This window comes from Staurois parvus, unplaced genomic scaffold (genome assembly GCF_062004578.1).
Source record: "Staurois parvus isolate SC_StPar_1 unplaced genomic scaffold, SC_StPar_1.0 ptg000052l, whole genome shotgun sequence".
In the NCBI taxonomy this organism is placed as follows: domain Eukaryota; kingdom Metazoa; phylum Chordata; class Amphibia; order Anura; family Ranidae; genus Staurois; species Staurois parvus.
Window position 1 is genome coordinate 197,368 of NW_028317848.1, and position 26,766 is coordinate 224,133.

Genomic DNA, 26,766 nt, shown 5'->3' on the forward strand with positions numbered 1-26,766 from the left:
AATATCATTGCAGTAACTCAAAATGGTACTCAGTAGTTTGTATGGCCCCCATGTGCTTGTATGCAAGCCTGATAATGTCAGGGCATGCTCCTAATGAGAAGAAGGATGGTGTCTTGGGGTATTTCCGCCCAGATCTGGACCAGGGCATCACTGAGCTTCTGGACAGTCTGAGGTGCAATCTGGTAGTGTCGGATGGACCGAAACATGATATTCCAGAGCTGTTCTTTTGGATTTGGGTCAGGCAAGCTGGGGCCAGGGGGGTCAGGGGGCCATTCAATGGTATCAATTCCTTCATCCTCCAGGAACTGCCTGCATACTCTAGCCACATGAGGCTGGGCATTGTCGCGCACCAGGAGGAACCCAAGACCCACTGCACCAGCGTAGGGTCTGACAATGGGTCCAAGGATTTCATCCCCATACCTAATGGCAGCCAGGGTGCCATTGTCTAGCCTGTAGAGCTCTGTATGGCCCTCCATGGATATGCCTCGCCAGACCATCACTGACCCACCACTAAAACGGTCATGCTGAACAATGTTACAAGCAGCATAACATTCTCCACGGCTTCTCCAGACCCTTTCACGTCTGTCACATGTGCTCAGGGTGAACCTGCTCTTATCTGTGAAAAGCACAGTATGCCAGTGGCGGACTTGCCAATTCTGGTGTTCAATGGCAAATGCCAATCGAGCTCTATGGTGCCGGGCAGTGAGTACAGGGCCAGTAGAGGATGTTGGGCCCTCATACCACCCTCATGAAGTCTGTTTCTGATTGTTTGGTCAGCGACATTCACATCAGTGGCCTACTGGAGGTAATTTTGTAGGGCTCTGGCAGTGCTCATCCTGTTCCTCCTTGCACAAAGGAGCAGATACCGGTCCTGGTGATGGGTTAAGAACCTTCTATGGCCCTGTCCAGCTCTCCTAGAGTAACTGCCTGTCTCCTGGAATCTCCTCCATGATCTTGAGTCTGTGCTGGGAGACACAACAAACCTTCTGGCAATGGCACGTATTGATGTGCCATCCTGGAGGAGTTTGACTGCCTCTGAAACCACTGTAGGGTCCAGATATCGCCTCATGCTAGCAGTAGTGACACTGACCCTAGCCAAAAGCAAAACTAGTGTAAAAGCCAGGAAAGATGAGTAGGGAAAAAAATTTCAATGGCCTCCACCTGTAAAACCATTCCTTTTTTGGGGATTTTCTCATTGTTGCTCATCTAGTGCATCTGTTGTTAATTTAATTAACACCAAAGCAGCTGAAACTGATTAACAACCCCCTCTGCTACTTAACTGACCAGATCAATATCCTAGGAGTTTAATTGACTGATGCTATACTCTGATTACAAAAAGGTTCCTTTAATTTTTTTGAGCAGTGTAGTAATGGATGATTGCACATCTGCCTATTTTGTTTAAATAAAATAGCCATTCTCTATAACCCACTTTCTCCATTGGAGCCAGAATTACCTTTGCTGGTTTTAGAGCAGTTCTGCTTTTTTTTGTTTTTGGATTATCAACTGCACAAAAACTTCAGTATCTCCTAAACATCTATGTAACACTGGGTTATAAGTATTAATGGATGAGTCCATTGCAGGGAGAAGTGGAGTTATGAAAATTGTGGTATGAGACTAGAGAAAAACAGAAAAATGCTGTAAATAGCAAGACAATTATAACATTTAAATTGGATGTGGGAATTCTAGTACAGCAGTCGAAGAAATTTACAATGTTTCATTTATGAGCTGAAGGTACATGCTAGTTGGGCTCAAGTCACTGTCTGGAACTCTTCTGCCTGTTTATTATGGTCCGATTTACTATTTGATCTATTCAGCTGCTCTGCGTCACATAATGCAATATTCACTGTAAAATAGCAGCTATCAACAAACAGTTGGTCTTTCCATTCATCTATTAGCCAAACCCCCTTACTCCTGCAGAGGTCGGTAGCATATTCCTGACTTTGTTTTATTCTTATATTAGGTAGAGTTGGTTGAAGAATCTCGACAGCTGGAGTCAGCTAACTATAGAAAGCTACAAGCTCTGCAACTGGAGAAGGCATCCCGGAAAGATGAGGTAAGAAACAATCTCTGCTCCATTATTCACAAGGCCTGTATGGAATATGACAGACTGTCAAATAGAGATTGCTCCAATCATTACATCTAAACTGACCACACAGCAAAAGAGTAATTATAGTGTTACAAAAAAAAAGAAATCTGTCTGTAAAAGCAAAACTACTTTTAAGGTGTCCTAATACCTCTAATTGCCATTCACACATGAAAGGATGTGAATTTCTGTTCCTATATGTAGTGGGTCTTTCTCTTGAGCTCTTAATAGCTGTATCCAGAAGGCAACAAGCTCAGAATGCTCCCTTGAACTTCCCTACACAGGACATAGGTCTGCAAAATGATCTAACTGGCCGTATTCCTGCTTTTTTAATAATGCTTTCTTCTAATAAAAAACTTTCCCCTGAAAGCACAACTCCTGCTGTATACTGTGCCTCCTTCAGGACTCTAAAGTCCCATTTATTCTAATGAACTGGAAAAATGTGTTCTTGGTTAAAATGACTGTAAACCTCTGACATGAAATACGAACAAAGCATATGCGTCTATGGTGTGTACTTGTCTCAGTCCAGAGCACTAAGTGTCATCCTGTCTGCTGTCTCGTTCCTCTGACACCAAGAGATAAAAAGTGACAGGGGAAGGAGCTCTAACACACAGCCCATGCCAGCCTCAGCTCTCTTCCTGTGTGCTGTGTGGGTGTGACCCTTCCCTCCAATCAGCTCTCCTCACTATGCTCTGTGTGTAACTTCATCTCCTCACCCCCTACTTTCTAAAAGCTCAGACAAATTAAAAAAAATTATGCACTTTGGAAGAGCTGTAGAGAAGAGGGTTGCAGATAAATAAGTACAACTCATGTAGGAGGATTTGTTTAATCTCTGTGTCTCATCCGAGGCCAGTCGCTTCAGAGGCCAGTCGCTTCACTGGGTATATGTAAGGGTTTACAATCACTTTAGGGAAACCTGTCACATGATCTGAAACAAGACATGTGACAAAGCTCGTTATGCAGAGGACACTAAAGGGCAACACCAACTTCACACTACACTCTTTATTATCCAGAAAAAAACAAAATGCCAGAGCAGTATAGTGGATTTCTTATGTTCTGCAAGGTACTGAGTTTTCAAACTGAAGGTCTTTGTAAATAGGCCTTATATTGTCAAAGTACTTGGTAAAGTACATTGCTTAGGGTACTTGGTCCTTCACTTCGGTAGCACTTGTATATAACGACTTCCACACAGAAATAAAGCTTAGGTGGATTAATCTGCTACTGAAAAAACTTGGGGAAAGAGTAAAAGCACCTTGGATTGTTCTCAGTGTGTTGGAATGGTTGTGGTGATGGTGATGGAAGATGAAGTGTAGGATGGCAATACAAAGCATAGATCCGTTGGCATGAAGAGGTGATCGGGAGCAGTATAAACACAATTTAGAAAGTTTTGTTCTAATGTAACCACATGACTTGAGCCTCCGTAAGTATTCTCCCTCCGCACAGCACACATTAAGGGCTCATGTAAGGCTCATGTAGATGGCCTTTGGTTTTCTGCATTTTAAGTGTTCTTTAATTGTAAGTCTGCAGAATATATTTATTTTGTTTATTGTGCATGACTGTTTCAAGGTTGCTTTTGACCAGCTTTGCTTTTCATCTCTTTTGACAAAGTGCGATCAGTGACTTAACTATAGGTGTAGCAGTCCATGCAACTGCTATACGGCTTGGAGTGGAAGGGGGCCCCATTAGAGATGTTGTTGAGGGAAAATAAACTGTGGAGCCTACAATCTAGAACAGTGTTTCTCAACCTTTTTTTTAGCCAAGGCACCCTTTAAAATACAAAAAGGTAAAAATCTAAACTAATAGTTTTACACATTGCAGCAACATCTACACGTGTAGGACACCCAACACCTTTGCACACTGGTACTGACTAGTACTCCAGGATTTCCCTTCTCTCTCAGTTTCTCTTCCCTACTCAGCTAATATAACCCCAGTGCTGATGGTGAAGGGCAGGTGAGTGGCAAACAAGGATGCTGTGCAGGTGCCCAACATCCTTATCAACCATTGACATCAATGGTTGTTAGGACGCTGATGGCTAAAAAGTTGTAATGTGCACAATGAAAACCTGTGGCTCCATGTAAATAAAAGGTAGACTTGATCCACCGCTGGCTTGTATACAATGTATAGGCAATATTTTAGCATTGTGCCAGGACATCCTTGAAGAAGCCCTAACTGGTTCCTGCCCGTCCTATAGTAAAATGATGGCTGGCTTGGACTTTCGTCACTACGTTCTACTTCTTGAGATACTTCGCATCACTCCACTCCACCTTTAGTGATAGTCCGCTCCAAGTATACGTAGTGATGCCCACCACCATTCACCACTGCGCTCACCTCCAAGATTGGACCTATATTATTACAGGTCTCAACCGCTTTTTCCCTTGTTTAGGACTCCTTCCAATACCTCTTCCGTTGATGAGGACTCAGATGTTTGCTCAAGTAGTGATATATTATATGTAAATGAGAGAAGATATTCACAATTTAAATATGGACATTCACTGGTAATATTTTATGCAAATATTCACTTTTAGTATTTTGAATAGCATATTTATCATTCGTAGGATTGTATATTGGATTGAGTTATTAGATTGGGAGGCCCAGCAATCTATTTCTTTATTCTTTGATGTACATTGGTTGTGGTTGTTGTACACAATTACATTGCTAGCAGGAACTCCCTTTAAGCACATAATATAACATTATTTGGTTAATTTTTTATTTGATAGTGGTGCGGGATATTTTCAATCCTATCCTCCTATACTTGCCGCGCATGTGCACCCCCAGGGCCGCTCATCGCAATGATCGGTGTTGAGCTGTGTCCCCTGAAATACTGTGCATCACAGATAAGGGCAATTACATGTGATCGCTCTGTACACACAAATGTAAAGAAAGACCGGTGACTCACTGTTACCAGCATCAGTGCATCAGTGCATTCTTCAGCAGTGTACTCATCAAACAGCCACCATCAGCAGTGTACCCATCACACAGCCGACATCAGCAATGTACCCATCACACAGCCGACATCAACAGTGTACCCATCACACAGCCGCCATCAGCAGTGTACCCATCACACAGCCGCCTTCAGCAGTGCACCCATCACACAGCCGCCTTCAGCAGTGTATCCATCACACAGCCACCATCAGCAGTGTACCCATCACACAGCCACCATCAGCAGTGTACCCATCACACAGCCGCCATTAGCAATGTACCCGTCACACAGCCGCCATGAGCAATGTACCCGTCACACAGCCGCCATCAGCAGTATATCCATCACACAGCCACCATCAGCAATCTACCCGTCATACAGCCGACATCAGCAGTGTACCCATCACGCAGCCGCCTTCAGCAGTGTATACATCACACAGCCGCCATCAGCAGTGTACCCATCACACAGCCGCCATCAGCAGTGTACCCGTCACACAGCCGCCATCAGCAGTGTATCCGTCACACAGCCGCCATCAGCAGTGTATCCATCATACAACCGCCATCAGCAGTGTACCCATCACACAGCCACCATCAGCAGTGTACCCATCACGCAACCACCATCAGCAGTGTACCCATCACACAGCAGCCATCAGCAGTGTACCCATCACACAGCCGCCATCAGCAGTGTACCCATCACACAGCCGCCATCAGCAGTGCACCCGTCACACAGCCACCATCAGCAGTGCACCCGTCACACAGCCGCCATCAGCAATGTATCCATCACACAACCTCCATCAGCAGTGTACCCATCACACAGCCACCATCAGCAATGTACCCATCACTTAGCCACCATCAGCAGTGCACCCATCACACAGCCGCCATCAGCAATGTACCTGTCACACAGTTGCCATCAGCAATGTACCTGTCACACAGTTGCCATTAGCAATGTACTCATCACACAGCAGCCATCAGCAGCGAACCCAACACACAGCCGCCATCAGCAATGTACCCATCACACCACTGCCATCAGCAATGTAACCAACACACAGTCGCCATCAGCAATGTACCCGTCACACAGCCGCCATCAGCAGTGTACCTGCTCCAGTGTCACCAGAGCCCCCAGAGCTCTCACCGCCCAATTCTGACTCGGAGTATGAACCTGCCGAAAGTAGTGGATCAGTGACCAAATCAGAGGAACAAACAAGCCCCCTCCAAAAAGATTAGGCTATTCTGATAACCAAGCAGCTAGCAGCAGTGCCACACACCCCAATGGTCAATTGGCAAAGGCCAATGGCGCTAGGCCCCTGGATGAAAGGCCCAGTACTAGTACTGATGTATGGGCCCTAACTTTTGGGGTCTGATGTGATACCTATCTCCCAGGTGCACTTGTGAACCCATTATGGCTGCCTTCTAACTCAGGATCAGCTATAATCCCCCCTTTTACCGCACAGCCAGGTGTATAGACCAACACTAAAAAATTTTTTTAAATTTATCTTTCTCCGACAATTTATTTCAGATCATTGTGGACCAGACCAATCTTCTTGTCCAACAATACATTGCAAATAAACCCAATTCATCCTATGCCTGTCAGTTTGAATGGAGACGTCTCACAGTGGCGGAGTTCAAATTTTTTTGGGCCTCTCAATTAACATGGAGCCTGCCGAAAGAAATGAAGGGCATGCCAAATGGTCCCCCAACTCCATTCATCACATTCCCATGTATTCATTTGTTATATCAAGTTCATGCTATGACATGATCATGCGCGTCCTCCATTTCAACGATTCGCTGAATTGTATATCCCTGACAAAAACATCTGTATGGACGAGTCCCTTGTCCACTTCACTGGCCAACTGGAAATCAAGCAGTACATTCCCTGTAAAAGGGCCAGATATGACTCTGTGAAAGAGCCACAGAATATGTGTATGCCTTCTGAGTATACGAAGGTAAAGATTCCCAACTCCAGCCCCCTGAGTGCCCAGCCTACACTGGTACATGATGAAAAATGATCTGGGACCTGTCATTTCCACAATTCAAAAAGGGGTATCACATCTACATGGATAACTTCTACACAATTCTGCCCCTTTTCTGCCACCTGTACCTCCAGAAAACCTTGGCCTGTGGTACAAACAAACAAACAAACAGAAAAGGCTTACCACAAAGTCTGGTGACCACAAGGCTACAAAGGGGAGAATCATTGAGTTTCAGGAACGATGAAGCATTGATCGGGAAGTGGAGGCATAAGGGAGATGTATAAATCCTGTCCTCCATCCACAATGACACCTTGGCAGAAATTCACAGAAGCTACGGTCCCATTCAAAAGCCTGAGGGTATCCATGTTGATAACCAGGTCATGGAGGGGGGGAGGGGGAAGGGGGAATTTCAGAGATCAGATGCTACAGCCCTATATATTAACAAGAACGTCCCTCTACTGGTATAAAAAAGTTTCAATTTACCTTTTTCATTTGGCCATTTATAATGTGCATGTCACCTATCACAATTCCATGGAAAGATCACCACCTTTCTCAAATTTATAGAAGATATCATCAGTGCTCTGATCTACCAGTAAGGATCTCCATTAAAAAAACATTCACTCGGATTCTGTGAGCAGACTTTATGAGTGACATTTTCCAGAGAACATTCCACCCACAGAAGCAGGCTGAAGACACCAAAATAAATGTTGGGTGTGCAGCAGAGGGGGAGTTAAGAGAGACACCAGTCTTCATTGTCCCCAATGTACCTCTCAACCAGGTCTATGCATTGGAGACTGCTACTGACATTACCACACGTCACTCAAATATTAGTAATGATTTAGTGCCCATATTTCTAACAGCCTGCCATTTCCCTGTTTCTAATATATGTGCAGATCATTTGCCTGCTGCCTAGACTGACCATGCCTCTGCCTTCCACCTTAACTGACACTGCCCTGTTTATCGATGATACCTCTGTCTGCCATCTGGATTGTTTATCAGTCACATTTCTGCCTTCTCCCTGTACTGATCTTAGCCTGTTAATTGACCATGTATTTTGCCTGCCGCTTGGACTGATCTTTTGCCCTGCTACTGTAGTAGTGGAATTTAAGATAACACAAGGGTCTTGCGTTTTTGAGGTGCTTCAGAATAGTGTTCCGAGTAGAGAAAACCAGTTTTTGGTTTTCTCCGGGTTTTGTAATTCTTGGATCAGGGTCTGGAGTCTGGAGGCTTTGAAGAGATTTGGGAGGGAAGAAGCCTCTACATCTGTGCCCAGGTCTGCCTGAACCAACACTTTGGCTGGGCTGACCATATCTCTGCCTGCTGCCTGTAATGACCCATGACTTTTTATGGACCATGTTCCTGCCTGTTGCCTGGACCAATACTTTAGCTGACCATATCTCTGCCTGCTGCTTGTAGTGATTCTAGACTGTTGATAGACCATATTCCTGCCTGTTGCCTGGATGTCAGCCTGTGTCCTGTACTGACCCTGGTCTGTTTATGAACCATATTACTGCCTGCTGCCTGGACGATTCCTTTGGCTGTTGTTGACCACATTTCTGCCTGCTTCCTGGACCAATTAATCTTTGTCTACCCTTTGTCAGCTAGGCTGTGAAAAATCTCACACACGTGGAATTGCCATACTAAAGAGCGGTAGCAGAATGTATTTTGGAGTGTAATGCAGGCCATAGACGGGGAGAAAACCGGCCTTTTTTTAAGAAAAAAATGAAAAATCGGTCGTTCAATAGGCCGACGTTACCACCAACAGTAAAAAAAAAAATCGGCCGGTTTTCTTCCCGTCTACGGCCGGCATTTAATTACTTCTGTCCCTGCAGAGAGCGCCGCTATTATATTTGACATTAAAAAGTATTGCGGTTGCAACATTGTATCTATTTGTATCCATTTCGGATACAGATGTTTTTCGGATACAAATAGATACATTGTTGCAACCGCAATACTTTTTCATGTCAAATATAATAGCAGACTGGAATTCTTCTTCTTTCTCTTCTTCTTTTTCTTCTTCCTCTTCCTCTTCTTCTTCTTCCTCTTCTTCTTTCTCTTCTTCTTCTTCCTCTTCTTCTTTCTCTTCTTTCTCTTCTTTTTTCTTATTCCTCTTCTTCTTTTTCTTCTTCTTATTTTTTTCTTCTCTTTTTATTTTTTTTCTTCTTCTTTTTCTTGCAGGTCACGACTCATGCTCAGATTTTTTATCGGTAAAAAGATCGGCCGATTTATTTCCAATTTTACCGATCAAAAAAATCTGACAAAATCCAGAAAAACGGCCAACCAATTAACCCATTAACGGTGCGAAAATCGGCTGATTTTTTTTTTTCGGCTGAAAAATCAGCCGATTTTCGACCCATCTGTGGCCTGCATTATTCTTGGTATGTCCATGCTGTGTTAGAAATATCGTATAAATTGACAACTTTGTGTACAAAAAATCTTTTCATTTTCTTTCCACAATTTACAAAAACTTGTGCAAAAAATGTCATGTTGAAAAGACTCAATATACATCATAGAAACTACATTGGAGTGTTTGCTTTCCAAAATATAGTAATTTTGTGAGTGTTTCCACTGTCCTGGCACTTCAGGATCTTCAAAAGTGTGCTAAGTAGTCAGGATATTCGATTGTAATTTATGCCCGTAGACTGCCTGAAGGTGCTGCTTGGATATTGGTCCTCTCTAAGTTGTGGCTAAGCTGTGAAAAAGTCTCACACATATGGTATCCCTATACTCAGGAAGAGTAGCAGAATGTGTTTTGGGGTGTAATTGCAAGTATGCCTATGCCATTTTTTTGTGGAAAAAAAAATTCATTTTCCAAAGAATTGTGGGACAAAAAGTACAACTTCACAAAACTCACCATGCCTCTCACTAAATACCTTGGACTGTCTACTTTCCAAAAAGGGGTTATTTGGGGAAAGGGTGGTATTTGTACTGTCCTGGCATTTAGGGCCTCAAGAAATAAGATAGGCAATCAGTACATCAGAAATGATAATTTTTCAATGATATGTACAATAGCTTGTAGACTCTATAGCTTTCACGCAGACTAAATAATATGCACTGATTTGGCTTGTTTTTAGCAAAGAAATGTAGCAGTATAAATTTTGGCCTAAATTTGTGAAGAAAAATTAGTTATTTGCAAGATTTTATAGTAGAAACTAAGAAAATGTGTTTGGTTTAAAAAAAAGGTTGTTCTTTTTTTGCTTAAATCGTAAAAAATGCTAGTGATTAAATACCACCTAAGGAAAGCTCTGTATGTTTCAAAAAATGATTACAAATTTATATGGGTACAGTGTTGCATGAGTAATTGTTATTCAAAGTGTGAAAGCCCTGCAAACTGAAAATTGCCCTGGGCAGCAAGGGGTTAAAAGTGCCCAGTATTGAAGTGGTTAAGGCACCCCCTGGTTGAAAAAGGCTGATCTAGAAGATGGCACAGTATGTGTGAGCAGGATTGCTAATCACAGACCCACTTGTTTCTTTTTTGTCTAGCTTTTCTTAGCAAAGGAGACTTATTGATCTCAGAACTGCAGTCCAATCACTCTTACATTAATGCAGTTTTCTTGAGGCTGTAAAACCCTGCTGAAATGTTTAAGTACTGCTGCATTCAAATTAAAAAGCAGCAATTATTATTATTATTACATCGAGTTTATATAGCGCCAAAGGGTTTGCTCAGCGCTGTACAATTATAAACAAAGTTTATCTATACAATCCTTCTTGACCAGCCTTTTTCAACCAGGGTGCCCAGGGGTTCTTTCAGGCTTTTCAGGGATGCCTTGGCAAAATACCTAAAAATTGCTAAACAATTGTACACAGCCCTGCAGGTGGATCAAGCCTGTTACACAAGGCCACAGGTTTTCATTGTGCACCATTACAACCATCCAGCTACTGGCGTCCTAACACCCAGGGACTTCATTGGTTGATAAGGAATGGGTCAGGCCCCTGCACAGAATCTTTATTTGCTCCCACCCTCCACACCCTTTTCTTTCAGCACTGGGGTCACATTAGCTAAGTGAGGGAGAGAAACATTGCACACTGGTACTGACTAGTATTGCAAAGGTGTATTTGCTTTGGCAGAATAAGTAACGTTGGGTGTCTTCCATGTGTGAATGTTGTAGTGTTATGTAAAACTATTAGTTTAGGGGTTTGTTTGCTTTAGAATGGGGTACCTCGAGATTGTGCAGATTTGTAAAGGTTGCCTTGACTGAAAAAAGGTTGAGAACCACTGCTCTAGACAGGCATTGGTCATGTCTTTCTCCTTTTTTTTAATCTCTGCTTCTACCTATGTTTGTTTTTGCTACCTTTGGCACATTAAAGAGGAAAGTCACCTTCCGGGGTAATTTTTTTCTTATCCCCCTCTTACCTTGATGCTGGGTTGAGCTTAAATACCATACTCACCCACCCATTGATTCTAGTCCTGCCCTCCTGTAATCTGCCAAAAGCTGCTGCACACCAGGTCTTGCACAGCCAGCTTATTTGCTGAGATTATTAGGAGGCTGGCCATCTCTTTGGGTCCTAGCAGGCAGGTCCCTTATGATGATCCACTACGTATGCACAATGTGCTTCACAAAGCCCCAAAGCCTCCTGGGATGGGCAATGTAGGTAACCCAGGATTCTTCGAGCAGGGGAACATAATTCTTGCCTAGGTAAGAAGAGTAGAATCACAGGTAGTGCTCTACAGAAAAGATATCTTCCCAATAATAAATGTAGCACCCTCCTAGTTTAGCTAGGGGGAGCTATTGTTTTAATTGTTAGTAAGGAAGGCTGAGTAGCAGTCTGGGTATAATAGCCAGAAGGTCAAATCATGGTTGGGTGCTAAGAGGCTTTGCAGGCCAGCCCTTCTGGAATTTCCCCCTGCTCTACTGCTCTAGGGCTTTGGAGATAGGCCCTAGAGGCAGTGGCTGGATCTGAGGAGTGGCTGGCTTGCACTCTTGAGAGGTCTTAGTCAATTCCCAACAGAAGGCTTGCCAAGGGGCTGGACACCCTTGAAAGTGTTGGAGCCTGCTCAGGGGCAGGAGAGAGGAGAGTGGAGAGAGTTCAGGTTGGAAGATAGTGAGGAAGATGTGAGGCTGAAGGAAGGAGGCTGCGAGGAGGCCCAGTGGGATGGGGCCTACCTGCAGGCATGGAGCTGGAAAGGTCAGAGCTCACTGACCCCCTGAGAGAGGACCACCTCTATGCCATGGAAGGAGCGGCTCAGCTGATAGGCCTGGCAGCAGCCAACCAACCCACAAGCGGTACAGGAGTGAGTACACATACACTCCCTGGATGGACAGGGGAAGGAGCACTGGTGGGAAACCAGATTAGCTACCTGCCAGGGACTATTCACCTCTTAAAGTGACAGGAACTGGATCCCCTGTTCAGGGATACTTGCAGATTGCTGGGTGAAGAGAAGTTCATCTAGGGTCTGGGGTGGTACACTAAGGAGACACTGGCTAGCTCTCCAACAAAGACTGTGCTGCAGAGAAGGCTTGTAAATAGTTCCAGGAACTTGTCCTCTGTTCATCAGTACCCTTGGGCATCCTGTACACCCCTAACCCTATCCCAGTTCAAATCCCCTAACTAAAATACAAAACCAAAGCTCAAGGACTGATTTCTGATTATGGATGCAAGCTTTTGTGAAGATGTGTGATGCCTGGCTGTGCAGGACTATGAAGATGTTAAAGTGGGTAAAGGCCCCTTTTAAAGAGAAGGTATTACCAAGATGTATGAGTTCTATGCACAGCAACCTACTTTACCAACACATAAAGCAGAATGAAAACTGGAGGAACATTGCTCAAACCAAGATTTCACTATGGGGTCTACCTTTTAAAAAATTGCATATGGTACCTCTTCATCTGGTGAAACTGGCACATTTATTTATTTATTTCAGGTACTTATATAGTGCCATCAATTTACACAGCGCTTTACACATATATATTGTACATTCACATCAGTCCCTAACCCTCAAGGGGTGTACAATCTAAGGTCCCTAACTCACATTTATACATACACATACTAGGGCCAATTTAGACAGGATGCAATTCACCTACCAGCATGTCTTTGGAGTGTGGAAGGAAACCGGAGTATCTGGAGGAAACCCACGCAGGCACAGGGAGAACATGCAAACTCCAGGCAGGTGGTGTCGTGGTTGGGATTCGAACCAACGACCCTAGTACTGCCAGGTGGAAGTGCTAACCATTTAGCCACTGTGCTGCCCCATACATTTGTTCTGTGCGAATGTTCTCGGCTATTTCCTGAACAGGTTGACTGTTTGTCATTCATGAAAAGGGAATGGTTTGGGGAAAATACCACATTTTGGCTTCTAGATGGTGCTGAAGATTATGGGAAATAAGTATGTATTTCCCATGATCAGCAACACCATCTTGTTGCCATAATGCTGTAATTTCCCCAAAACACCCTTTCAACCTGTAGAGAAAATAGCCAAATAGATGAACAGCTATGCAAATGTTTTATAAAAATTATCCCCATTATACACTGAAACATGCCAGCCAAAGATGTCTAGGACCAGCTGCTTAACTTACCTACTTACTCTTTGAGGCTACATATATGCCACAATGGACCATGGATTCTTACAGAGCATGCGTTTATTCATCGATATACCTCACCTTCCTTCTCCAGCCTTGGCTTCAAAGTCATTTCAAATCTTTTGAACTATGTTTGTAATGCATTTTAATGCAAATTATGAGTTTTTCTGACAATTTCTTGAATTAAAAAAAAATTGTAAATATGTCTTTGTTTAGACTAGTTCTGAAGAATATTGCGTTAAAATATAAACATATTTTCAGTGAGAAATTCATGCAACTCTAAGATGTTAATATTTTGTTTAACATTGCCATCTGTTTTCAAAATGAACTGAACTTAGGACCTATTCAAAAGAGACCATTAAAATATTTAGGATTTAGTAGATCAAAGTAAAAATGTTTGAATGATTTGTCTTCCTTCCTCCAAACTACGGTATGTTAAATTGCCCCTATTTCCTGTAATACCATATAATATAATCATTTAAAGTAATGACTGTGGTTTACATGGACAACGGTGGGATATCCTGGAGCAGTTGGAGGTGAGCAGTAGAGGACCTGAACAACAGAAACTAAGAAAGTTGCTGATCAGATCCTTGTACTATGTTGTATGTTGTTGTATATGGTGGAAGTGCTTGTACAGTGATTGTTGGTGCGGGTGCATGTTGGGAACAAACGTTTCATTTCAGATACACATTTTTATTTTAAAGCCGAACTCTGGACATAAAAAATAAATAAATAAATTGTCCTGCTTCTAGGCAATCTGTTTTTTTCCTTCTTTTTTTTGGGGGGGGGGTGGATTTTCTTCTTCTAGACTGTAGTATAGAAGAGTATATGGTGCCCTGGTTACATCCTGATGATGTAGACACTACCCGTTGGCTTGAAAACTACCCTATTTAAAGGTGAACTACAGGGAAGGAAAGATGCTCCTTTGCAGTAGTGCTGCAATACCATGCTGCAAGGATTAAATGATCTTTTAGGTGTGGGGACCTCAAAAAACACTTACTTGATTCTCCAATCCTGCAGGCTCCTTTTGGGCTGTAAGACCAGTCTTATATCCCTACACTGGACATAAGGGGGCTTGTAAGGGGGCTTGTAATTGGCCGACTGTTGGCACCAAATGACCCAAGCTCCTGCACTGCTTCTTCTAGGCTAGGACAACAACCCACAGCTGATAGTAGCTTTCACCATCTTATGTTCAACTCCTTGTCAGAGGCCTTCCCATAACATCCCTGGCCAATAGCCTTTATATTCATAAGAAAGCAATATCCACACAAGAAATATTTTTTCTGCACTTTACTGATGTCTTTCAAATACGGCAGTGACACACCACACCACACTGACATACTGACAGGTGTCTTCGGCATACATTGCCATACACAAAAGTGGACAACCTGTAGCAGTCATTGTGAAAGCAGAACATTGTACATCACACATACACTATCTTCTCATAACATGTTTTCTCTTCTCTCCTTGGGAGCACCACAGTGTTGAGACTCATCTTCCTGTATACTAGATCTGTAGCATTCTGCTCTATTTAAACCAAGATTTACAAGGTGAAGCATCCTGCTCTGTCAACCGAGATAAACAAGGTGCCTCCTGTGTTATACCAGTCTTTCTTTCTATGTCCTACTCCATAGACTACAGCTGGTTTTTCTGGGTGTTAGACTATCTCACCTGGGCCCCCTGCCCTGTTCAGGGCCATTGCAGTAGCTGACCATATCTTTATGGCTGTGGGGTAGTTGGCTCCCTTGCCCTTGTTAACCCAGGCTCCTCCCATCCTGGCATTTATATGAGCACTAGCTCCACCCATTACATCACTACAGGTGTAAAAGGGGACCTAACACCCAATTACATAATTCCCTATTACCAAAGTATTTTGGGACAGAACCACCGAATGGCAAACTAGCTAACTGTACCTGCCTACACGCTGAGGGACATATCAACTGCTGGAGTGTAAGTGAGTAGAGGAGAAAAACAACTACCTGGGTATCAGAGAATTGAGTAAGAGAAACTACTTTTTATGGCCCCCTAGAAATATGTGGGCATTTAACCCTTGCAGGCTCACTGTGAGAGAACATTTTTCCTTTCTCTGGAGATGGGCTTTGAAGGATCCTGAATTGTGACAGTGCTGAACTCACGAACTCACAAGAACCAGGACCACAACAAACCCATTGTTTGCACAGAGAACAGCTTACTCTGACTGGTCCTTCTTATTGGAAAAAGACACTCATATGACAGTGGATTCCGGTAAGTATATGAGGGTTCGATCTAGTATTTCTGGGCTTACAAATAATTGAATATTGGGGTACTAGAGTAATAAATTGCAACTTACTACATTAGGAGCTTTAAATATTTACAAGGTTATAAATGGGGTCTCTATGTTTTTTACCCTTGATATAAGTATACTCTTCACTTTGCAGATGAATATCAAGGCAGGATTTTTCCGTGACCCACTTCTAGTAAAAAAAGCCCACCACTGCCTGTTCGCTTTGTGATGGCCTCCAACGACATATGGATACAGCTCCGTATGAGTCAGCAAAGGAAGGATAATGTTTGTTTCCTTTTTCCTGCTCCTACTCAGCTGTATGCGTGTTATTGCAGGAGATAAAATTACAGGCTATTCACAGCATAGCAGCAAAATAAGTATCAGAGAACATTATTGAATGCTCATTGCAAGGAGACAAGCATACTATTACGATTTATAGTAGGTACCCATGCGTGCAGAATACTTCCCAGACAAAGAGCTCCCAGGAGAGTGGAACAAAACCTGGTCTAGAATAAGACACATGACTGAAGAGCTTGTTGTAGTCTGATCTGAGGCCTGTGTTATGGTGTACACTCTAGATGAGGAGGGAACAGGATGCATTTAACGTATAGTACACTTTGTATATTGAATTTTCATACTGTATACTATAGCTAATGCAGAGTTAACAAGATGGCTAAAATTAGACAGCTTATCATGTGTTGCAAAATGTAAAAGCAGGTGTCCCTATTTTAACATAGTATTGGGCATATATGAGGGCACAGAGGGGTAATAGATCATATTTGTTCCATGTAACCAATCTCCTCTAATATCTTCACCTCTTTATACAGTATATGCTTAAAATGGTTGTAAATCTTTACATATACCTGTGACGATTGTGCGCCATAGAGGCATGGATGCTGTACATGACAGCCATCTTGTTAGCTCGCAGCCATGTTGGCTTTCCTATCCTCCCTCCTCCCTTTTGAATGGAATGTGAGGCTGTAAGTGAACGGAGGTCAAAAGGGCCTCTTATCCTAAGTAAAACACAGCTAGATGAGCTCCATGGCTGTAAACCACTAATTAGTCTGGTTCCAGGGGGTCTGCTTGAAAACCACTTTCCTCTGCCCGATTGTAAAACAATAACTAAGTCAGTCATGACCTGTTAGGCCATTAGAGCTAGAGTGTGCCATAAAACATTCCACAAGAGTCATTTTTCATACAAATTCATAAACTTCAACAGGAACCGGGCACATTAATATGAAATATATATTCGGATAGGTCATTTTAATATGAGTCACACAAGACCTTACATCACTATGTAGTGCCTACAAGAGGGTAGAAAGTAATTTCTTTTATCCAGAGTGGCAAGGATATGCTGTTTGATATCTTTGCGTTTTTAATATAATTCTAAATATTAATCTGCCAGTTGCTAGGTTGCTACCTGTACCTATTAAAGGTTATTGACCTTAGTATGAATTTGTAAGGGATTTGGTCATAATCTTGGTTACCGCCTAACACCCATCCCCAAACTGGATGATTGGTCATTTGTTCTCAGGAGACACCCCTTTGAGATGATAGAAAAAGACTGACAGCCTGGAGAAAAATAAGCTCTCCTTTAACATTGATCAGAAACCATCTAAGAGACTTGATAGCCAAAGCAGCCTTTTGTTCGGACAATTGGACTCTGCTCAAACCAAGGACTTTTGCAAGTATTCTGCCTTCAGAACTTCTTTCTTTTATTTCTCTGTTGTTTTATTGCTCTCTTTATATCTTTGTTACATCTTTTTCTGTTAATATTTTAATTGCACCATTTTGACCTTTTTAGTAATAAATCCTATTTTCTGAAAATTGTTGAACTGTTTCTAAAGCTTTTAATGCAAACTAAAGAATCCCTGTCTCTGAAGAGTGCTACTGTATGTAGTAATCCTCTGAATACATCTGTCTGTGGTGACAGTGTGTATTACAGATGCTTATACTAATATCATAGTGTTACTTCTAAGATTTGTGAGTTTCCTCCTCTGTAAAAAGGTGGTGGTGGCAGTGTGAAGGGTTAATTGCGTAATTAACCTGACCCAGTAACAATCGTTCTCAGGCTGCTGGCACATAGATTGTAGTCCCACGAGCTAGAAAATCTTTGTGCGGGACGCAGCTGAGAGTGGCATTGTTACTCAAGTGCGAGATCGGCTGGTCCTTCGGTCACGAGTTGGTGAGAAGGGCGGGGGTAGGACGCCACGTACCGTCACACTGTGTACCAACTGACATCAATGGAACTACCTGTCCATCCCCATGCAGGTAAACAGGGCCCAGGCATGAGCATGAGTTATAGTATGCCCTGTGTGAACGAGGCCTTAGGCCTGAGCTCCAAAACTCTGCTTTTATAGGCATTGGAGCTTTTCCTTTCTCTGCCTCTAAACTCCCCATCAAGTTAGCTCATATGTCCATGCACACTATAGGCATTTACAGGAGTTTAGAGGCAGAAAAACAAAACAAAAAAAAATCACTTGTGCGTTCAAGAGAGGAGCGTTTTCACAGAAATAAAAAAGCCAGACATGCCTAAATGTCTATAAACACATCTAAATGCTATGGGCAGAATAAAATAAAATTTGGCCCAATTAAATGAATAATCGCCCAAGTGCTTAAACACACCTAAAAGTGCCTAAGCGCATTTGAAAAAACCTGGCTTAGGAGTGTTTCTCTAGCTGCTTTTCTCCTGCCAGGAGAACAGCATTTAGAAGATCCCCAGTGTGCATGAAGCCTCACAGTGAGAGTGTGAAAAAATGTGTAGAACAGCGCTATCCCACCCCCAACTCAAACAATCAGCATCTCTAATATACTGTATATATCATGCTAATTAACAATCACACCATAAATTCACTGTAATATTAAATTGCATACTCCAACAAAAAAGTCCACCATTAATTTTCCAGTGGTCCCCTGGAGAATGTCAGATGATGAAACGCGTAGGTTAGGGCTTGGATGTGACATTACCATGCATGGTGGATCGTGAATTGCGGCTGGAATAGCAGCCAGAGACGATCCCATCTTGAGATTACACCCGTTATACTTGTGTCAGTGGCGACACTTAAATATGTGAGTTTTATGGAATGTTTTTTTTAATAAATAATTTTTATGGTTTCCGCAATGGAAGTTTTTCCTCTTTCCTTCCTGGTTCATGTATCCATGTGAGCTTATATGAGGCGTTCAGTAGAGGAGTTTCAGAGATGGAGCATATCTGGCTGTGGTGTTCTCTAAAGGGTGCCTGGGAGGAGGAGAGATTTTTCCCGTAGATCCTTACTCCCAGAGTTCATACGTTTTCAGGTGGTTTATGATATTACCAGCCTGAAGCTCTGGTGAATTTATTTAATTCATTTGGTGGTGGAAGACACATTGTTTATGGTGGTGCATGAAAAAGAGAAGATACACAGAGTTTACTACTGGAGATTTATGGTGGACTTTTTTGTTGGAGCACGCAATTTAATATTACAGTAACTTTTATGATTTGCATGATTATTTATTTCACAGCAGCACTTTGTTTACCTATATATATATATTTTTTGCACTCATAAAAATATTTTTGCACTAATAATTCAAGTTATATAATAATGTGTCGTTATATATTTATGATACCACTTGATTGTTAATTAGCATGATATATATATATATATATATATATATATAAAAGAGATGTTGATTGTTGGGGGTGGGTTAGCTCTGTTCTATACATATTTGCACACATGGTTGTTTTAGGAGATCACCAAAAAAGAATTTAGCTGCTTTCCTCCTATTGAGGATCCCTGTTAGGAATTTGTGGCGCAGTCCGATATTGTTCTCTTCTTACAGTGAGAATGCCTGCCTTGGGTGCTGATCTAAAACAGGAGAAGTAACACGTGAGTGTTTACTGTTTAGAAGTCTTTGACATAAAGTAAATTCCAATCACAACAGCTCTGACAGTCTCATATTTCAAGCACAGAAAAAGAATGAGAATAGTATCTACTGTAGACTGGCAAGAGTTAGTCTTTCTGGGCAGATCTGAGAAAATTGTGTTGACTTTAGATTATAGCTGTGGTCTCCAAACTGCATCTCGGGAGCTGGATGTGGCTCTTTGCTTGCCTTTATCTGGCCTTTGGGGCACTAATCCTCCATTTGACACAAATGATGGGGCATCACTCCTCCCACTGACACCAGTGATGAGGCACTATTCCTCCCTATGACACCATCAATGAGACACTATTCCTCCCACTTTAACCACTGATGGGGCACTTTTCCTTCCACTGACACCAATGATGGGGCAATATTCCTCCCACTGACACCAATGATTGAGCAATATTCCTCCAACTGACACCAGTGAAGGAGCACTATTCCTCCCAATGACACCATCAATAGGACACTATTCCTTAGTTACATAGTTAGTCTGGCTGAAAAAAGACAATAGTCCATCTAGTTCAACCAACTGACACCATTGATGGGGCACTATTCCTCCCACTGAAACCACTGATATGGCACTTTTCCTTCCACCTACACCATCAGAGGTGCCCTCCTCCCACTGACACCAAGAATGGGGTATTGTTTACTCCCAATTACACGAGGGCATATTCTACTCCCACAGGCAACAATCTGCCCCACCCCCCCGTATAGCCTGAAGGACAATAAACTTGCCCTTTGTTTAGAAAGCTTGGAGTCCTCTCTTTAAAAATGTACTCCTATTCTATGGATGTCATCTTTAGAGTGATTCTAGGCCTTTCCTTCACAACTCCAAGCAAAACATTTATTTAGTTTTGAATAGAATGGAGTCACATTAAAAGAAAAAAAAATGCGCCCCATTTTTGGTGTAGGTGTCACAGAGGCAGGAAATTCTGGGAAATCTACTCAATGGGGTCACAGAAAGAAATACCCTGATCCTGACATAATGTTCTTTACAATAAATAAACAAATGGCTGGAGTCAGGCTTTAAGCCACCCCCCGCCCCATGCCAGGAATGGGACAATTTGCCTGCCTATACAGTGTATACGTCTCGCACTCTGTTGCCAACTTGCTGACTTTGTATGAATGATGATGTCTTAAGTTTGAAAGAGACATTTCATGCTTTGATGAAGGCATGAAGCTGTTGTTGTTGCAAATCTTCCAAGAAACATCATTAAATTAATCTTCCAAATCCTTTATGCTGATGTCAGCACTAAGTGACTTTGGACAAACAACATACCGAGAAACGCGACAGCCACAACGTCAACCATAACAAGCCGATAATCCCTTTTACACAATCAGATTAGTAATTCCAAGTGGAGTCATTTATCAAGTGCATGGTGAAACACAAGAGCTCATTTATCATTGTTTTCCCCATAGATACTCATGTCATGTTTCATTTTTTTGAAGTATGAATGGTACATGAAATGAAAAGAAACACCCTATAAGGCGTCCAGAATAGCACACCATAGTGGTAAACTTTTTGCATTGCATCTTCTATGATACACAGACACACGTTTCCAGGCACATGAACTAATTCTTGCTTGTTGCATTTTCTACGTATGTTTTAAACTGTATATATATATTTGTTTTTCCTGTCTTATCCATATATTTTTGCTGTTTCTAACTTCATACAACATCACAGAGTATACTGGCGCTATATAAATTAAAGTATATAGAGTGGTGAGGGGCTAGAACCCTGGTCTGTTTTCTCTGAGAACCTTGGTCTGTTTCCTCCTAGAACCCTGGTCTGTTTTCTCCTAGAAATCTGGTCTGTTTCCTCCTAGAACCCTGGTCTGTTTCCTCCTAGAACCCTGGTCTGTTTCCTCCTAGAACCCTGGTCTGTTTCCTCCTAGAATCATGGTCTGTTTCCTCCTAGAATCATGGTCTGTTTCCTCCTAGAACCTTGGTCTGTTTCCTCCTAGAACCCTGGTCTGTTTGCTCCTAGAACCCTGGTATGTTTCCTCCTAGAACCCTGATCTGTTTCTTACTAGAACCCTAGTCTGTTTCCTCCTAGAACCCTGGTTTGTTTCCTCCTAGAACCCTGGTCTGTTTGCTCCTAGAACCCTGATCTGTTTCCTCCTAGAGCCCTGGTCTGTTTCCTCCTAGGACCCTGGTCTGTTTGCTCCTACAACCCTGGTTTGTTTCCTCCTAGAACCCTGGTCTGTTTCCTCCTAGAATAATGGTCTGTTTCCTCCTAGAATCATGGTCTGTTTCCTCCTAGAACCTTGGTCTGTTTCCTCCTAGAACCCTAGTCTGTTTGCTCCTAGAACCCTGGTCTGTTTCCACCTAGAACCCTGGTCTGTTTCCTCCTAGAACCCTGGTCTGTTTCCTCCTAGAACCCTGGTCTGTTTCCTCCTAGAACCCTGCTCTGTTTGCTCCTAGAACCCTGATCTGTCTCCTCCTAGAACCCTGATTTGTTTGCTCCTAGAACCCTGGTCTGTTTCCTCCTAGGACCCTGGTCTGTTTCCTCCTAGAACCCTGGTCTGTTTGCTCCTAGAACCCTGGTCTGTTTGCTCCTAGAACCCTGATTTGTTTCCTCGTAGAACCCTGGTCTGTTTCCTCCTAGAACCCTGGTCTGTTTGCTCCTAGAACCCTGGTCTGTTTGCTCCTAGAACCCTGGTCTGTTTCCTCCTAGAACCCTGGTCTGTTTCCTCCTAGAACCCTGGTTGCTCCTAGAATCCTGGTCTGTTTGCTCCTAGAACCCTGATCTGTTTCCTCCTAAAACCCTGGTCTGTTTCCTCCTGTTTGTCTTGATGACCCCTGTCTCCTGTACATAAAGTGATGGGCTTTTTACAAAACAAAAGGTGAATGGAAATCTTTCACTGGGTAAACCACTTCTGGGAACAGCTGTCTTTGAGAGGCTATCCCCTCGCATGTGAGAGATTTCTTATTTCCTCCTTTATCTCTGGAACTGGAAGTAAAGAGAAATCACTCTGATGGAACCCAGAAAGAAAAAAATTCTGAAAGGGGTCCTAAAGCATAACTAAACCACTCAAAAAATTTAATAAATTGTAGCCTACCAATCATTGGATGTGGTGATTGCATTGGTTTTCTTTTTTCAAAGTTTTTCCTTTATTTTCATCTGGTGTTGGCCAGTAACACATCTCCCATCTTAGGGTGACTACATTCACTCCTCCACTGTATCTATGTAGGAGCAACGTAGCCACCCTTGGACAGCAGCATTGTCAATCAGTGAAGAGAATAGTGTTAGATGGATTTTACATAAACAACTAACAATTTAAATATGAACTCCAGCAAACACTGAACAGAAACACCAATAATTTTTTTCCTTTAGAAGTAAAGGCTTTATATAAATGAATAACAGCTAATCATTGTAAGCACCCCTGTCAATGATAGTTTGTCTAGACCCTCTATCTTGATGGAGAACCAAGCAATTCTCTTTCCTGCAACCTTTGGGCAGCCCGTTGATTTCAATGGGCTGCCCTATACGTGGCAAAGTAGCTTATGGGACATTTTGGTGTGTTGCAGTTTGCAAGTTTTTTACTGGCCGTTTTGTTGACCAAAAGTGTGACTAGTTCATTTTAGGTGTATAAATGTGGCTATATACTATATAATCTGATTGTACAATCTCTGTATGTTCTACTTTAGATTTACCAAAACTATATAATAGGACATGCCATCTATTCTTTTACAATGGATTTTATTGTAGAATAGACAACATCAGAGAACTAGTCATAAACAGGATGATTGATCAACAAAGATAAAGCGTACAAGTTTTCTGATGAATAATACAATAAATGCACTGAAGTATAGACAAGGAAATAAACTGAGTACACAAGCGCAGTATATGAAGAGAGAAAATAAAACATTATAATTTGCAAAAATGGCAGACAATTAAAGACCAATGAATTAGTAAAAAAAGATCAAGGATTATCACAAAATCTGCATACAGAAGGCAGGAAAAATAGAACATGGAGCCTCACTGGATGCAGATTGGTACTCTACACCCAGGCCTCCTAAGGAAGTCCAACAGGTAGATACAATCAGCTCAAATATCATGAAAATAGGCAAAACAGAGAAAAGAAAAGGAGGAACGAAGAAGGAAAAAACAAAAGACAAAAGACAAAGAAAGGGGACCACGACAGAAAAACAATCTTATATTGACTAAATGGTCTGGTCAAATCTAGATGGTTGGACTATATCAAGCCAGGGACGCCAGAAACTTTGTGTGGGTGTCTAACAGCATAGCCGTCAGTTTCTCATTAACCATTATAATATTCATCCGATTTTTGACTGCTTTAATACTGAGGAGGGGGGTCTTCCAAGCCCTCGCGATCGTTAGTATGGTAGCCATGAATAGATGCGGTGCCAGCTGCCGCTCAGGACGAAGTAGGCCCACTAATGGTTTAAATAATAGTGCCTCGTATGGGTTACGCTTAATGTTTGTGTGAAACATAGTGCGGAGAAGGGCAGAAACCCCGATCCACAAGATCGGGAGTATGAGGGGATAAAACGGGCCAGACGGGCAGGCGTGTAATACCATATGGACACACCATCTATTCAATCATTCTGTATTCAATAAGGCAGGCGCTTGCACTACATAGTAGATGGTAGATCTAAAGGAGCTTTACAGATTTCCAGGGACACACTGCTCCTGTTTTCAGTAATACAGCTCTGCACCACATACGCTGTTTTCTGATCGCTCAGCACACTCTTTTTAATCTAATTTATTCTATTCTAGTCTATTCTTTTCTATTCTATTCTAATGTATTCTATTCAAATTTGAATGTATTCTATTTGATTTTTTTTCTATTTTATTCTATTCTTTTCTATTCTGTTATTTTCTATTCTATCTAATCTTTTCTATTCGAGTTTTGGAAGACAGTTATATTATTCCTATTGTTTTTTTCTATTTTATTCTGTTTTTCTATTCTTTCATTATCTATTCTAATCTAGTCTATTCTTTCTTATTCTATTTGAAATTTGAATTTCCGAAGACAGTTATATTCTATTTTATTCTATTCTATTCTAATCTATTCTGTTATATTGTATTCTATTCTATTGTATTCTTTTTCTATTAGAATTTGACCTGAATTCGAATCAAATTGAATTTGCATTAGATTTGAATTCAAATTTTGTATAAATTTTGTTTGAATTTCATTTTGTTATTTTGGCTTTGTTACTGTTGTAATTTGGAAATTTGAGGGGACATCCAAATCTCCGAATAATGAAAAATGCGCCTGAATTTAAATTCGGAATGAAACGAACCACACATATATAATGAACTTCAGTTTAGCTTGATTAATTCAGGGCTGCTTGCTGGTAATAAAAGCTAAATTTTCATGTCATTCTAAATTGTCTCTATAAATCAAACTCAGCAGTCTTTTCATTTATAGCAGCAGCCCTTTATGAGAACACATTTTTATACTTTCTTCAACTATGAATTTTGAACCAGTTATTTTTGGGTGCAGCAACACCTACAATACAATAAAAACCAGTGTCTCATGCATGTTCTTGCAGTTATCTCATGTTCCTAAGAATGGCTTTTATTGTCCCTCAGTAGGAAGAGCTTGTGGACTGCTGTACTAAAAACTTTCGAGCCATTAAATAATGCTGTAGTGTGAAAAAAAAATAGAAATACATTTTACCATACAGCCCATGGCATTTATTGCCCCCTTCAACTTGAGAAGCCCCTCACGCTGTCCTTATCTTCAAACTTTATGGATGACACTTACCAAGAAATTATTGAGTTGTTACAACAAGGTCCTGAACCTGGTTGTCAATGAAATGTGTACTCAACTCAAGCTTATTCAAAGAACCTATATTCCATGTAACCCATTCAAAGATGATCCTTGATAAGCTGCCTGCCCATTATGCAGCATGTTTTGGCCCTCTTTCATCCACCTCTCTCTCTCCCCCGCATCTCTGAATTCAGGGACCAGGCAGCCATTTTCATATCACTTTCATATCCGAGGTCACACAATGCCATATCCCCAAAGACCCTTTCCTTACATTGTTTGGTTATGGCACCAGAACAGGTCAGCCTACTGTAACTCAACTGAAGAATTCTACCTGTGGTTCCCCATGGATTTACATCTGCTTACTAGTTGCCTGCAAGGTCATACTCAAACAATGGACCTTGTCAACTAGGCCTTTGAAATCAGATGTAAAAAACAAGCTCAACTACATTTTCCACTCCGTTTCTCCTAAGCACTTCATCTCCACATGACAAACATTTAGGGATCACTTTTTACACACTGGGACCTTTCATCCAGGTCTCCTTGCTTCCTTCTAGAAGCTTCAACATATTACACATGTTTTTTGTATATTTCTGTGGTCTAACCTATGTTAGTAACCTATGGTATTACTACTTGTTTACTCGGATGGAGCATTCTGTCTGTCCCGTGTCCTTACATCGTTGATATGTTGTTACTATGCTGTGTTCTTCCCTGAAACCCAATAAAAAAGCATTTTTAAAATAAAAAAAAAACACTTATTTTGTCATTCCTTAAAGCAGAATAAATGTAATGAAAATATGTCTTACCAGGATCAAGCCAAGAAGTCAGTTTTTGTGCCACCTCCAGACATCCCTAAAGAACACAACCTGTGGGAACTGGTACCTGAGGAGTACAGGAATCACAACCTGGGCACCCTGGTGCGGCATCGGATGGAACTGGAGCACTTTCGTTCCTTCTTAGAGGAACATTTTGCAAGGTATAGAAATTATTGACAATCTGTAGTTAATACCAGATGAGTGAAATATTAACATTGCTAATCTCTGTGAATTATCTGTATTTGCAAATCATGTAACATTACCATCTTTTAGAAAAAAGTTATTCTAAAGGGGTCTTCACTTTGCTGTTTTAGGGTTGACATCAGTGCTTTTATTTACTTGTCTAGAGCAAATATGTAGATAGTGCTATCAAGGATTATTTATAAAATACTTTATTCCACCATGTATCATTGATTGATTGAGATACATTGTAGTAAGAAAAGTGGTAGTCTCCACCAACCCATTTTAAAAAACAGTGCTATATCACAAAATACAGCTGTTGTATGAATAAAACACAATACAATAAGAAGTTGAAGATCTTTGATGAACATCAGTGATTATTC

At 41.6% G+C, this 26,766-nt stretch overlaps 1 protein-coding gene across 1 annotated transcript in view; it reads left to right on the forward strand.

Annotated features, from left to right (window-relative positions):
* RGS22 (regulator of G protein signaling 22) overlaps positions 1 to 26,766 on the forward strand; it is a 165,325-nt gene that overhangs the window by 107,826 nt on the left and 30,733 nt on the right. The window contains exons 16-17 of the mRNA XM_089666422.1: positions 1,961 to 2,053; positions 26,198 to 26,364. Of these exons, the coding sequence (XP_089522548.1) occupies positions 1,961 to 2,053; positions 26,198 to 26,364 (260 nt within the window). The remainder of the gene's footprint in view (positions 1 to 1,960; positions 2,054 to 26,197; positions 26,365 to 26,766) is intronic.